The sequence below is a fragment of the Salvelinus namaycush genome, chromosome 8 (genome assembly GCF_016432855.1).
Source record: "Salvelinus namaycush isolate Seneca chromosome 8, SaNama_1.0, whole genome shotgun sequence".
Classification (NCBI taxonomy): domain Eukaryota; kingdom Metazoa; phylum Chordata; class Actinopteri; order Salmoniformes; family Salmonidae; genus Salvelinus; species Salvelinus namaycush.
This window is the reverse complement of record NC_052314.1, coordinates 8,858,124-8,873,381: the sequence shown is the minus strand read 5'-3', so window position 1 is coordinate 8,873,381 and position 15,258 is coordinate 8,858,124. Positions and strand designations below refer to the sequence as shown.

Genomic DNA, 15,258 nt, shown 5'->3' with positions numbered 1-15,258 from the left:
AAGCAAAGAGACACTGAGTTTGAAGGTAGGCCTTGAAATACATCCACAGGTACACCTCCAATTGACTCAAATGATGTCAATTAGCCTATCAGACGCTTCTAAAGCCATGACATCATTTTCTGGAATTTTCCAAGCTGTTTAAAGGCACAGTCAACTTAGTGTATGTTAACTTCTGACCCACTGGAATTGTGATACAGTGAATTATAAGTGAAATAATCGGTCTGTAAACAATTGTTGGAAAAATTGCTTGTGTCATGCACAGGGTAGATTTCCTAAACAACTTTCCAAAAGTATAGTTTGTTAACAAGACATTTTTGGAGTGGTTGAAAAACAAGTTTTAATGACTCCAATCTAAGTGTATGTAAACTTAGAATAGAATGTTTCTAAACACTTCTACATTAATGTGGATGCTATCATGATTATGGAAAATCCTGAATGAATCATGAATAATGATGAGTGAGAAAGCTACAGATGCACAAATACAGTATCATACCCCCAAGACATGCTAACATCTCACCATTACAATAACAGTGGAGGTAAGCATTTTTGGAGGAAGGGGTATGATATGTTGTGCGTCTAACTTCCTCACTCATCATTATTCACAATTAATTCAGGACTATCTGTAATCATGTTAGCATCCACAGTAATGTAGAAGTGTTTAGAAACATTCTATTCTTATTTATAATAAAAGTGACTACAAGATAACATAATACATTATTTACCATTCATTTCTATTGGGCAAAAATCATCTGAAATGTCTCATTGCAGAAAGACATGGCATCTTTCAAATAATCACGTTCTTGGATCCAAACTAATAACGTATAAATTAATACAAATAGTATCTGTGGCATTGAAACAATCCAACACTAAAATATCTGAGTTACTTACTTGTATACTTAGAAATGGTCTCGTTCTGTCCTACAGTCGTGTTATCTCCAGCCACTGCAGTGACCGTGAAGAGGTACTGCACTCCAGCAGTGAGAGCAGTAACATTAACAGACGTTCCTATGGTATTCTGACTGCCACTGATATTGCCACCAGTCCATTCTACTCTGTAGAAGGATCTGTTTCCCTTTGGTTCAGTCCAGTTCAGAGACACAGATGATGTTGTGATTTCAGTGAACATGAGGTTTCTGATGATTGCGGGCTCTGTGTGTGCAAGAAAGGGGGTTTGAGGGACAAAAGACAATAGAGTGTCTTCAAACATTGACATTGCAGGCTGACTTGTGCAATCCAGTACACATTGTGAGAGAGTTTGTGAAACAAATGTCACTCAACACTAGTCTTTGATACAAATACCATCAAATAAACAAGAATTTCAGAAAAAAGATATGAAACAAAACATGCAGTGTTTCCCCTATATTCATTTAGCAAATTGTTTCCGCACTCCAAAAAATATGATACAATAAAATATATACAGTGAGCTCCAAAGTGTTGGGACAGTGACATATTTTAGTTTAGTTTTGGCACTGTACTCCAGCACTTTGAATGAGGTTAAATTGCAGACAGTCAAATTTCATTGGAGGATATTTTCATCCATTTCAGATGATCCGTTTAGACATGACAGCACTTTTTGTACATAGTCCCCCCCCACCCTCATTTTAGTGGACCAAAATGTGTATTAAAGGAGTAAAATGTAAAATATTTGGTCCCATACTTAGAGCACACAATGGCTGGAACCAGGTTGTGACTTTACAAATTTGTTGGATGCATTTAGTATTTGTTTTGGTTGTGTTTCAGATTATTTTGTGCCTAATAGAAATGAATGGTAATTAATGTATTATGTCATTTTGGAGTCACTTTTATTGTAACTAAGAATAGAATATACACTACATGACCAAAAGTACGTGGACACCTGCTCGTCGAACATCTCATTCCAAAATCATGGGCATTAATATGGAGTTGACCCCCCTTTGCTGCTATATCAGCCTCCACTCTTCTGGGAAGGATTTCCATTACATGTTGGAACATTGCTGTGGGTACTTTCTTCCAGTCAGCAACAAGAGCATTACTGTCCCCCTCCTGTCTCAGCCTCCAGTATTTATGCTGCAGTCGTTTATGTGTCGGGGGGCTAGGGTCAGTTTGTTATATCTGAAGTACTTCTCCTGTCTATCCGGTGTCCTGTGTGAATTTAACCTGTTATGGCTGCAAGGGGCAGTATTGAGTAGCCAGTTAAATCGTGCCCATTTCAAACGGCCTCGTACTCAATTCTTGCTCGTACAATATGCATATTATTATTACTATTGGATAGAAAACACTCTCTAGTTTCTAAAACCGTTTGAATTATTTCTCTGAGTGAAACAGAACTCATTCTGCAGCACATTTCCTGACCAGGAAGTGGAATGTCAGAAATCAATGCTCTGTTCAACTTCCTGCCTATACATGGGCATGATACGTAAGAGTCTACGTACACTTCATACACCTTCCCCTGGTTGTCAAGAGGCGGTGAGAGAAGAAATTTCATGTTTATCTTGGTCTGAGGTGGAATTAAAGGTCTTTGTATGACGTGACCGTCCATTTCCTGTTTCTGGAGCACGCGAAAGGGGACATGGATTTGCCTTCTGTTTAGCTGTCGTTATGGACGACTAACATCTCCGGTTTAGATTTTATTTGATACATGTGACCATATCATCGTAAAGTATGTTTTTTCAATATAGTTTAATCAGATTATTGAAATTTTTTCGGGAGTTTTGCCGTGTTCTGTTCTCTGACTTTGTTGACGTTGGAGAGATCCGTGCCACTTGGCAAGTGCCCATGCTAAATCAAGAGGGAAATTTGCCGTTCCAGATCCAAACAACGACTGTTCTGGACAAAGGACACCTTGTCCAACATTCTGTTTCAGATTATTTTGTGCCTAATAGAAATGAATGGTAATTAATGTATTATGTCATTTTGGAGTCACTTTTATTGTAACTAAGAATAGAATATACACTACATGACCAAAAGTACGTGGACACCTGCTCGTCGAACATCTCATTCCAAAATCATGGGCATTAATATGGAGTTGACCCCACTTTGCTGCTATATCAGCCTCCACTCTTCTGGGAAGGATTTCCATTACATGTTGGAACATTGCTGTGGGTACTTTCTTCCAGTCAGCGACAAGAGCATTAGTGAGGTCGGGCACTGATGTTGAGTGATTGGGCCTGGCTCGCAGTTCGCGTTCCAATTCATCCCAAAGGTGTTCGATGGGGTTGAGGTCAGGGCTCTGTGCAGGCCAGTCAAATTTCTCAACACCGATCTTGACAAACCATTTCTGTATGGACCTCGCTTTGTGCACAGGGGCATTGTCATGCTGAAACAGGAAAGGGCCTTCCCCAAACTGTCGCCACGAAGTTGGCAGCACAGAACTGTCTATAATGTCATTGTATGCTGTAGTGTTAAGATTTCCCTTCACTGGAACTAAGGGACCTAGCCGGAACAATGAAAAACTGCCCCAGACCATTACTCCTCCTTCACCAAACTTTACAGTTGGCACTATGCATTGGGGCAGGTAGTGTTCTCCTGGCATCCTCCAAAACCAGATTTGTCCGTCGGACTGCCAGATGCTGAAGCATGATTCATCACTCCAGAGAACATGTTTCCACTGCTCCAGAGTCCAATGGCGGCGAGCTTTACTCCACTCCAGCAGACGCTTGGCATTGCGCATGGTTATCTTAGGCTATCTTAGGTTATCTTGTGTGCCCTACCACTTGGCGGCTGAGCCGTTGTTGCTTTTTGGCGTTTCCACTTTACAATAACAGCACCTACAATTGACCGGAGCAGGTTTATCAGGGAAGAAATTTGAGTAACTGATTAGTTGGAAAGGTGGCATCCTATGACAATGACACGTTGGAAGTCACTGAGCTCTTCAGCAAGGCTTTTCTACTGCCAATGTTTGTCTATGACTGTGTGCTCGATTTTATATACAGTTGAAGTCGGAAGTTTACATACACCTTAGCCAAGTATATTTAAACTCAGTTTTTCACAATTCCTGACATTTAACACTAGTAAAAATACCCTGTCTTAGGTCAGTTAGGATCACCACTTCATTTTATGAATGTGAAATGTCAGAATAATAGTAGAGAGAATGAATTATTTCAGCTTTTATTTCTTTCATCACATTCCCAGTGGGTCAGAAGTTTACATACACTCAATTAGAATTTGGTAGCATTGCCTTTAAATTGTTTAACTTGGGTCAAACATTTTGGGTAGCCTTCCACAAGCTTCCCACAGTAAGTTGGGTGGATATTGGCCCATTCCTCCTGACAGAACTGGTGTAACTGAGTCAGGTTTGTAGGCCTCCTTGCTCTCACACGCTTTTTCAGTTCTGCCCACAAATGTTCTATAGGATTGAGGTCAGGGCTTTGTGATGGCCACTCCAATACCTTGACTTTGTTGTCTTTAAGCCATTTTGCCACAACTTTGGAAGTATGCTTGGGGTCATTGTCCATTTTGAAGACCCATTTGCAACCAAGCTTTAACTTCCTGACTGTCTTCAGATGTTGCTTCAATATATCCAGATAATTCCCTCCTCATGATGCCTCATGATGATCTATTTTGTGAAGTGCACCAGTCCCTCCTGCAGCAAAGCACCCCCACAACATGATGCTGCCACCCCTGTGCTTCAGGGTTGGGATGGTGTTCTTCGGCTTGCAAGCATCCACCTTTGTCCTCCAAAACATAACGATGGTCACTATGGCCAAACAGTTCTATTTTTGCTTCATCAGACCAGAGGACATTTCTCCAAAAAGTATGATCTTTGTCCCCATGTGCAGTTGCAAACCGTAGTCTGGATTTTTTATGGCGGTTTTGGAGCAGTGGCTTCTTCCTTTCTGTCGATATAGGACTTGTTTTACTGTGGATATAGATACTTCTGTACCCCTTTCCTCCAGCATCTTCACAAGGTCCTTTGCTGTTGTTCTGGGATTGATTTGCACTTTTCGCAGCAAAGTACGTTCATCTCTAGGAGACAGAACGCGTCTCCTTCCTGAGCGGTATGACGGCTGCGTGGTCCCATGGTGTTTATACTTGCGTACTATTGTTTGTACAGATGAACGTGGTACGTTCAGGTGTTTGGAAATTGCTCCCAAGGATGAACCAGACTTGTGGAGGTCTACAATTTTTTTCCTGAGGTCTTGGCTGATTTCTTTAGATTTTCCCATGATGTCAAGCAAAGAGACACTGAGTTTGAAGGTAGGCCTTGAAATACATCCACAGGTACACCTCCAATTGACTCAAATGATGTCAATTAGCCTATCAGACGCTTCTAAAGCCATGACATCATTTTCTGGAATATTCAAAGCTGTTTAAAGGCACAGTCAACTTAGTGTATGTTAACTTCTGACCCACTGGAATTGTGATACAGTGAATTATAAGTGAAATAATCGGTCTGTAAACAATTGTTGGAAAAATTGCTTGTGTCATGCACAGGGTAGATTTCCTAAACGACTTGCCAAAAGTATAGTTTGTTAACAAGACATTTCTGGAGTGGTTGAAAAATGAGTTTTAATGACTCCAATCTAAGTGTATGTAAACTTAGAATAGAATGTTTCTAAACACTTCTACATTAATGTGGATGCTAACATGATTATGGAAAATCCTGAATGAATCATGAATAATGATGAGTGAGAAAGCTACAGATGCACAAATACAGTATCATACCCCCAACACATGCTAACATCTCACCATTACAATTACAGTGGAGGTAAGCATTTTTGGAGGAAGGGGTATGATATGTTGTGCGTCTAACTTCCTCACTCATCATTATTCACAATTTATTCAGGACTATCTGTAATCATGTTAGCATCCACATTAATGTAGAAGTGTTTAGAGACATTCTATTCTTATTTATAATAAAAGTGACTACAAGATAACATAATACATTATTTACCATTCATTTCTATTGGGCAAAAATCATCTGAAATGTCTCATTGCAGAAAGACATGGCATCTTTCAAATCATCACGTTCTTGGATCCAAACAAATAACGTATAAATTAATACAAATAGTATCTGTGGCATTGAAACAATCTGACATTAAAGTATCTGAGTTACTTACTTGTATACTTAGAAATGGTCTCGTTCTGTCCTACAGTCGTGTTATCTCCAGCCACTGCAGTGACCGTGAAGAGGTACTGCACTCCAGCAGTGAGAGCAGTAACATTAAAATACGTTTCTGTGGTATTGTTACTGCCACTGATATTGCAACCAGTCCATTCTACTCTGTAGAAGGATCTGTTTCCCAATGGTTCAATCCAGTTCAGAAACACAGATGATGTTGTGATTTCAGAGGCTGTAAGGTTCATGATGACTTCAGGCACTGCGTATGCAAGAGAGGTGGGTGGGGGAGAGAGAATAAATATTTCTGGAATTACTACAGAAGTAGGTGTTGTGAGTAAGAGCCATGAACATAAAACATAGGGTAGCAAGGCGTTGGCCTCTACCTGAACAGTACTCTCTGTGAGTGTTACAACACCTTTGAAATTCATACAGGGAGTGCCTAAAATGGTAGGAGAGTTCACGGTTGAGGGAAACAAAATCAGGACTCATTTGGATATTATATAGTGTATATGTTTGAATAACATGGGCCTTGGCTATGTTTCTGGAATGTTAAAATGAAGTGTACTTTGAATTATGAATCAACTATCTAAATAATATATTTACTTCAGATTCAACTTTCATAAATTCTACAAGTGGAAAAGACTATACTTACATTGAGCTTCTGAGCACTGTAAGGAAGAAAAGGAGGACAGTTAGCAGTCATACCAGTAGAGGTCAGAATTGTCTCAGAAAAGCGTTGTCAGAACACTAGTTGTCTCGACAAGGCTTGGCCTATACCGGCAATCTTACCATCAAGGGCCACTTGGTATCTGCCTTCGTACATTTCACATTAGGATTCTGTGCAGTAATACACATGACTCTTCTCTTGCTCTAATAGTCTCTACACAACTTTTCAAACATAGACTAAATATGCATCCTCATTTGAGTATGTTTAGTAGGTTTGAGAAAACACATTCAAAGAAGCACTCTTTGTCAGGAATCCAAAATCAGATAAAACATCAACAGCCATCTTCATAACTTGTTTATTTCGTAACATGTCAGTTTAGCTACCGGTTCTCTAAGGCTATGGGTGGGAAAAACCTGTTCTCTCCAGTGTTATAGGCATACAGGGACCTGTGGCTCAATCTCTGACTCCTACATATTCCACAACCTGAATAAACTCTTTCTATGTCCCCTTGGGACAGCCAGGTCATGACACACACTCTTGAGGGGTTCTTTATCAGGGGTGAGGGTGATATGTGTAACAATATAATTTTTTTGCACATCAGGAAGGGTTATTTACACTTGTGATGGTTGGGAAAAACCATCCTGTTCTTTCCCTCTCCACCATGGTTTCCTTTATGCCATGAAATGCTACACTATTAAAAAGATCCTGTAATTGTACGATACACTACAGGCTACAGGTTGCAGTGAAAGTACAATAAACAACAAGTTACTGAATTGTGTGTATTTATGCCAACCGTCAGTGGAAGTGTTGTACCAGTTTAAAGGGATTCTGTTGTATAGTTTTAGCCAGTACTCCTGAAAATAGTGTCCATGAGCCAAAAGTGGTCGCCAAAAATTGAGTACTACATCACGTATGTACAGATATGTGCAGTAAGTAAACGCTCCATCGATCTCACTCTGCTGTTTGTGATTTTTTGTAGCTGTCACTCAAATGGTGAGGGTCTGAATCTCATTGGCTGGAACTCAAATTGCTAGGTGGCTGGCCCGCATGGGGGGAAATGTAGGGAAAATCGCGCAGCACAGCTTCCAGAAAAAAGTCACTTTCAAACTAGGGATTTTGTGGCTAATTGACAGTAATTCTGCTCATAGATTATGCATGTATGAACTGGACATTGACAAATTCCACCAAAAGCGGGGGGTTTAAAAAATATTAACTAGTCACCAAATGTAATGAAGCATGTCTTTAAGTGGTTGATAGCTATGTTGTCAAATGTTGAGCATCTCTTTTCACACTGTCAGTTCTGCCATATTTGCAAAGCATGTGACAATACAGACCTGCACTGTTAAGGGGTTACTGTACATTTCACAGTACGTTAATGGCAGTTAGTTGCCTGGAAGATGCGGTGAATTTTGTACTACCTAACTAGCAACTAGCTGTCACTAAGTTAAAACGTCAAAGTAACTTAACCGTGATTCTACATCTGCATTGCTTGCTGTTTGGGGTTTTAGGCTGGGTTTCTGTATAGCACTTTGTGACATCGGCTAATGTAAAAAGGGCTTTATAAATACATTTGATTGAAATTTGATTGAATACCCAGTAACTGCTAGTAACTTATTTGCAATTAGCTGCCAATAACGTATTGTGCTTTAACTGAACTTTACTGATTACAAGATAAATCAGATTGTATTTATCACATGCTACGAATACTGAGAAATGTTACAGTTCAAGAAAGAGTTAAGAAAATATTTACTAAATAAACTAAAGTAAAAATAGTAAAATAAAATGTAACACAATCAAAACAACAATAACGAGGCTATATACAGGGGGTACCGGTACCAAGTAAATGTGCGGGGGTACAGTTTAGTCAAGTTATTTTGTACATGTAGGTTGGGGTAATGTAGGGGGGGGCGTGTCAATGTAAATAGTCCGGGTGGCCATTTGATTAATTGTTCAGCAGACTTATGGCTTGGGGGTAGAAGCTGTAAAGGAGCCTTTCGGTCCTTGACTTGGCGCTCTGGTACAGCTTGCTGTGCAGTAGCAGAGAGAACATGACAGTCTTGGTGTGTTTGGACCATGACAGTTCGTTGGTGATGTGGACACTCTCATCCCACTCCACTACAGCCCTGTCGATTTTAATGGGAGCCTGTTCGGCTGTTGGAAAATAATTCCAGGTGAAGCTGGTTGAGAGAATGCCAAGAGTGTGCAAAGCTGTCATCAAGGCACTTTGAAGAATCTCAAATATAAAATGTATTTGGATTTGTTTAACCCTTGTTTGGTTACTACATGATTCCATATGTTATTTCATAGTTTTGATGTCTTCAATATTATTCTACAATGTAGAAAATAGTTTTTTAAAAATAAGAAAAACCCTGGAATGAGTAGGTGTCCAAACTTTTGACTGGTACTGTACTTAAGTATCAAAAGTAAATGTATAAACAATTTTAAAAATCCTTATAATTAAGAACCAGATGAGACAATTTTATTTTTTCTAAATGTACAGATAGCCAGGGGCACACTTCCAACACTCAGACATAATTTACAAATGAAGCGTTTGTGTTCCGTTAGTCTGCGAGATCAGAGGGAATAGGGATGACTAGGACTGTTCTCTTGATAATAATTTGACTATTTTCTTGTCCTGCTAAGCATTGAAAATGTATCGAGCACTTTTGGGTGTCAGAGAAAATGCATGGAGTAAAAAATATTTTCGTTAGGAATGTAGTGAAGTAAATTTAAAAAATCCAATTAAAATGTAAATAGTAAATTAAAGTACAGATACCCCTAAAAATGTACTTAAGTAGTACTTTAAAATATGTTTACTTTAGTACTTGTCACCACTGGCTAGGACTGTCTGGAAGTGGGGAGGGGAAAACTAGCTGTTATTGGCAGAGAGGTTTGGAACTCTTTCTTATTAGTCTATACCGAACAAAAATATAAACGCAACATGTAAAGTGTTGGTCCCATGTTTCATGAGCTGAAATAAAAAGCACAAAAAGTTTATTTCTCTCCAATTCTGTGCACAAATTTGTTTATATCACTGTTAGTGAGCATTTCTCCTTTGTCAAGTTAATCCATCCACCTGACAGGTGTGGCATATCAAGAAGCTGATTAAACAGCATGATCATTACACAGGTGCAACTTGTGCTGGGGACAATAAAAGGCCACTCTAAAATATGCAGTTTTGCCACACAGCACAAAGCCACAGATGTCTCAAGTTTTAAGGGAGCATGCGATTGGAATGCTGACTACAGGAATGTCCAACAGAACTGTAACCAGAGAATTGAATGTTATTATTTCGTCCATAAGTCGCTGCCAACGTCTTTTTAGCAAATTTGGCAGTACATCCAACTGGCCTCAAAACCGCAGACCACCTGTAACCACACCAGCCCAGGACCTCCACATCCAGCTTTTTCACTTGATGAGTATGTGCTGATGAGTATTTCTGTCTGTAATAAAGCCATTTTGTGGTAAAAAAACATATTCTGATTGGCTGGGCATGGCTCCCAAGTGGGTGGACCTATGGCCATTGCTGCACCCCTGCTCATTCATGTGAAATCCATAGATTAGGGCCAAATGAATGTATTTAAATTGACTGATTTTCTTCTATGTTGCGTTCATATTTTTGATGGCGTCACCAGGCAGGCCAAAACTCCATCCCACCAAAACAGGCTGCAATTTCAGGTAATCTTTTCAAACAACTCTTACACGAAAAGGGCATTACCATAATTTTCACAATTTCACAGTATTATTCCAACCTCATTGTGTGAAAATATACTGTTCATAAAACAAAGGAAAGTCATTACATTAGCTTGACAACTACTAAGCATTCTTTGTGGTGAGCACACTTAGGACTCTGCCTCACCTGGCCTCAGCCTCTTGGTTGAAAGCCAACTGACCTTCCTGCACCACCATCCATCAGCAAGCTTGACATAGATCAACCACAGTAATTTACTGTACATTTGACAATAACTACCCGCAGCAAGCTGACAGAAAATTATTGAAACATAAGATTCATGGCAACTAACTTCAATTAATTTACTGAAAACTGCACAGTAACCTCTTAACAGTGCCACTCCTGAATAAGACAAATTATGTGCTCAAATTTCATCGACATAATGATAAAACCACTGAAACGGGTACAACACTTCCACTAACGGTTGGAACAAATACAACTTATTTCAAACCATGCCTGGGTAAAAAAACAAACATTATACTACATTTTGTGCACATGTACCCTTAAAGGTACTGACCAGTACCAGGTGAGTACCTAACAGTGTGTGCCATAAGCACATCTGAAGTATCCTATAGGTCATTATCAATAAATATCACAATAAGGTGCAGACCATTCGATTTGCCTGCTGGAGTGATATTACAACTTGGTTATAACTTGGTTGTAATCATCACCTCTTAAATGGCATAGTCAGAACTACAAATGTTGTCCTATCTGGGTGATGTTTTTTCTCACCTGAATGATCTGAATCTAGGATTACAGGGACTCTCCGCAACTATATTCAATGTGCGGGATAAAATTGAGGCTATGATTAAGAAGTTGGAGCTCTTTTCTCTCTGCATTAACAAGGACAACACACATGTCTTTCCATCATTGTATAATTTTTTGTGTGCACATGAACTCAAGCTTACAGACATTGTCAAATGTGATATAGCGAAGCACCTGAGTGAGCTGCGTGCGAAATTACGCAGGTACTTTCCCGAATCGGACAACACAAATAACTTGATTCAGTATTTGAAATTGCAACAAACGGTTCTGTTAAAATGTTATTTAATCAGAAGCCACTGCCAGATTTCTGGATTGGGCTGCGCTCAGAGTTTCTTGCTTGTCAAATCGCGCTGTTAAGACACTGACGCCAATTGCAACTACGTACCTATGTGAGAGTGGATTCTCGGCCCTCACTAGCATGAAAACTAAATACAGGCACAGACTGTGTGTGGAAAATGATTTAAGACAGACTCTTTCCAATACAACCCAACATTGCAGAGTTATGTGCATCCTTTCAAGCACACCATTCTCATTAACCTGTGGTGAGTTATTCACATTTTTTATGAACAAATAAGGTTTTATATGTAATATGGTTAAATAAAGAGCACAATTATTAATTATTATTATATGATTATTTGTGCCCTGGTTCTATAAGAGCTCTTTGTCACTTCCCACGAGCCGGGTTGTGACAAAAACTCACACTCATTCTTATGTTTAATAAATGTATCGTGTAGAGTGTGTGGCAGGCTTACAATGATGGCAAAAAACAACATTTGATAGTGCGCTGACCCTGGTGCTCGAGGGGGTACGCAGCTGGAGGCTGAATGTTTGAAGGGGTACGGGACTATAAAAGGTTTGGGAACCACTGCTCTACAGGGACAAATCAAAGGGTTGTAGGTGGCATCTAAAAGGCTTCCCCCCATAAGGACAAATTACAGAATCCTTCAAACAGAGGGTTCTTCATGAGAGGGTTTTGCATATAACCCAATTGGGTACCAAAACAGCTGGGTTCCCCAACCGGCGGCCCGTGTGCTGAATTTGGCACGCAGGTGATTTCATTTGCCCCCAAAGTTTCTGAGCCTATTTTTTTATGTATGTTTTACAGACTGTCAAAACACCAGCAAATTAGTTCCAAGTGATTTTAATTTTATAAATCTGTTACAAAGTATTCCCACACATAATAAAGAGAGATATGTGATCGTATACAAATGTAAGCAAGCTTTGAAATGATTATGTTTTGGTCAGATATTATATCTGTTTGGGCTTCTTGTGGTCAATTTGCAGTCTATAAATTATTTGTAATTATGTTCTGGCCCCCTGACCATTCGCTGAATAAAAAAACAGCCCACGGCTGAATCTAGTTCATGAACCCTGCCCTACAGGGACAAAACAAAAACAAAACCAGGGTTCCTTGTGAGATGGTCCTAAAAGATCTAAGGCTTCTACATGGCACCCAAAAGGGTTCCCCCATAGGGACAAATGACATAATATCTATTGATTCTAATCTTTTAACAATCTCAATCTCTACCCAGAGACCCAGTGGCATAGCAGGGAAGTCAGGTTGCTGACAACCAAGAGGTTGTGATTTCATATCCCAAGTAAGGTTAACTCCCAAGTAATCAGAATTCAGCAGCATACTGTCCCTTATAGAAATAATACCTGAAAATACAGTAACTTCTTTATATTTACAGTGCAATGAAGAGCCCTCTGGTTCGGGTAACCATACAAATGGTTATACAAAAGGTTATTCAAAAAACTGATAGAAAAAAGGTTGTCCACAGCAGCCCAAAAAAAGGTTCCCCTATGTGGACCAAATGAAGAACCACTTTTTGGTACTAACTAGCACCTTCTTTTGGAGAGTGTAGGTCATCTGTAGTCTCCAAGCCTGATACCACATTACCCACCCGTAGAACACCTTCCTAATATTGAGAGCAGGTGTTCGTAATGTTTTGTATACTCAGTGTATAAGACAGTCTAGTGACATACAGTGGTTCCTCCTTTAAAAGTTGCATTATACTGCAGCACCACTTGTGGGCTGCTGCAGCATTCTGTGGCACGTTAATTATTTGTCTGCCATTTTTTCTGTTAATGTGAGTTAGTGCTAGTTTGACCACCAGAGGTCATATTTGAGAAGCATTTGATAGTCTTCCATATTGGCATTTCCAGAGAATTTAAAAGCTTTTTTGTAATAACATAGTTTATGGGGTTGATTTTAAGAAATTAGGCTTAATTCATTTGATTAATATTATGGTGTTTCTATTCTGAGAAAAATGAAACACTCAGGGTTTCCGTTAGGATGGAATGGAAAATATGGCACTGTACAACGTGACGGTCGGGAGTAGGCTACAGCATAAGAGGATTGGAGGATTCTAAATTAATATCTAAGGGGCATAACATTTCCACACACTAATTGTAGTGTAACCAAACTTTCAGTTGAGCGTTCTAGCTCTTTGCCTTCTCAACTTTTCTACTGGAAGTTGATGCTGTTGCTATGCAACCTCTTGATAGCTTGTTAGCATAACAAATTACTAGTTAGACATTTTTTGGCTTTGGGTGTGTTCTTAAATTCAATCTGGAGTGCCTGAGCTCATAAATTTAGAGCGTTGTCAGATTGTTTGTAAATTCAGACTGTTTCGCTCTTGGAGAGCACACTGGACGTTCAGGCCGAGGAGTAGGGTTGATTTGAGCGTTCTAGCCTTACAACGGCAGTCAATCACCCAAGTTAATGTTGGCTAGCTTGCTAGCAACTTCCAGACACAAATGAGACCACTATCACCATTTTACTCGCCCTAGCAGAGCTGGTTAGGCATTTTTGTGTTAACCAGAGCGTTGGTGACTGTAACTGTGCTTCTGGAAAAAATGTAATTACTCTTTTTTGCCGACATTTACTGACACCGGCCATAATAAACAGGTGTTGAGCACTCGTAAATTCATTATTCTGTGCTCTGGTACACTCAGACGAGAGTGCTCTGAAATCGGAGAATATTCTTTTACGAAAGCACCCGAATTTTAAGAATTTACGAAAGCACCCGAATGTCCATTGAGAACGCACAACGAGTATACCATTTAGCTAAGCTAAGAATGACGGGAATAATCAAGTCAATACATGTTGGGTAGTTAGATAGCCTATAGTTAATATACTGGCAAGTTTGATGTATAACTACTAACGTTAGGTAGATAGCATATCATTACAGCAGTATGTACCGGTATGTTAGCTATGTGGTTTGTAAGGACAGCGTAGCTAACAAATTGTCAGCCAACATAACGTGTAAGGTATCTTATTTGAAAAGTCATTACTTTATTACATTGAGTAGCAAGCTACCACGAGGACGCGCTCTATCGACCCTGTGACTTGACAATGCTTTTGGTACACAGTTGATAGCGCGCTGGACTTCGGGCAAGAATGATGAGGATGAGGGTTCGAAACCTGCTCCCTGCTTGTTTCATTTGAAGTCGTGCACATTTATCAGTTTATTATTTGGTTTATATTTCCCATTCATTGTCAGTTAGACACATAGTAGTGCATTGGGACCCAAAAGCATAATCAGTGCTCTACCTCCCCCTTGGTCGTTAGGGCAAATCTGGTCTGTGATAGGAGGGGGGTTCACACCTAGCTCGACTATTAGACTATTCTTTAGTAAAGGTTGAATAGTCTGTTGTTCAGTTATTAGCCCCCCTCCCCAACTTGCAACAAATACTTGTTCCTCGCCCTCTTCCAAGCGTCATTCTCCACCTGAGTCGTCAAGAATTCTGCATAGCAAGTTTGTATGAAGGTCTGGTTATTCACAGGCAAATTGTTATATGCTATGGAGGTACATTTGTGTCTTTTTGTCAAGAGCGAAACTTTATTTTCAATAAAAAATAATTGTTCTGAAAGCAAAAAAACGAGGCTACAAAGTAAAAATAATATTCAAATATTTTGTAATAGAGCACAACGTTATGCATTTTATTCCCCCAAAAATATTTAGAGAACAAAAAATGTTTTTGAAGACAAAACTCCTATTTCATTTCGTTATCAACCACCTTCCATTTTGGCCATTTTTTGAGTGTCAGTTT

At 39.5% G+C, this 15,258-nt stretch overlaps 1 protein-coding gene across 1 annotated transcript in view; it reads right to left on the bottom strand.

The window, feature by feature from the left end:
- The window catches only part of LOC120052370 (receptor-type tyrosine-protein phosphatase eta-like), a 109,762-nt gene that overhangs the window by 54,547 nt on the left and 39,957 nt on the right, over positions 1-15,258 (bottom strand). The window contains exons 2-4 of the mRNA XM_038999231.1: positions 6,693-6,708; positions 6,039-6,299; positions 889-1,149 (exon numbers count right to left, since the gene is read on the bottom strand). Coding sequence (XP_038855159.1) covers positions 889-1,149; positions 6,039-6,299; positions 6,693-6,708 — 538 coding nt within the window. The remainder of the gene's footprint in view (positions 1-888; positions 1,150-6,038; positions 6,300-6,692; positions 6,709-15,258) is intronic.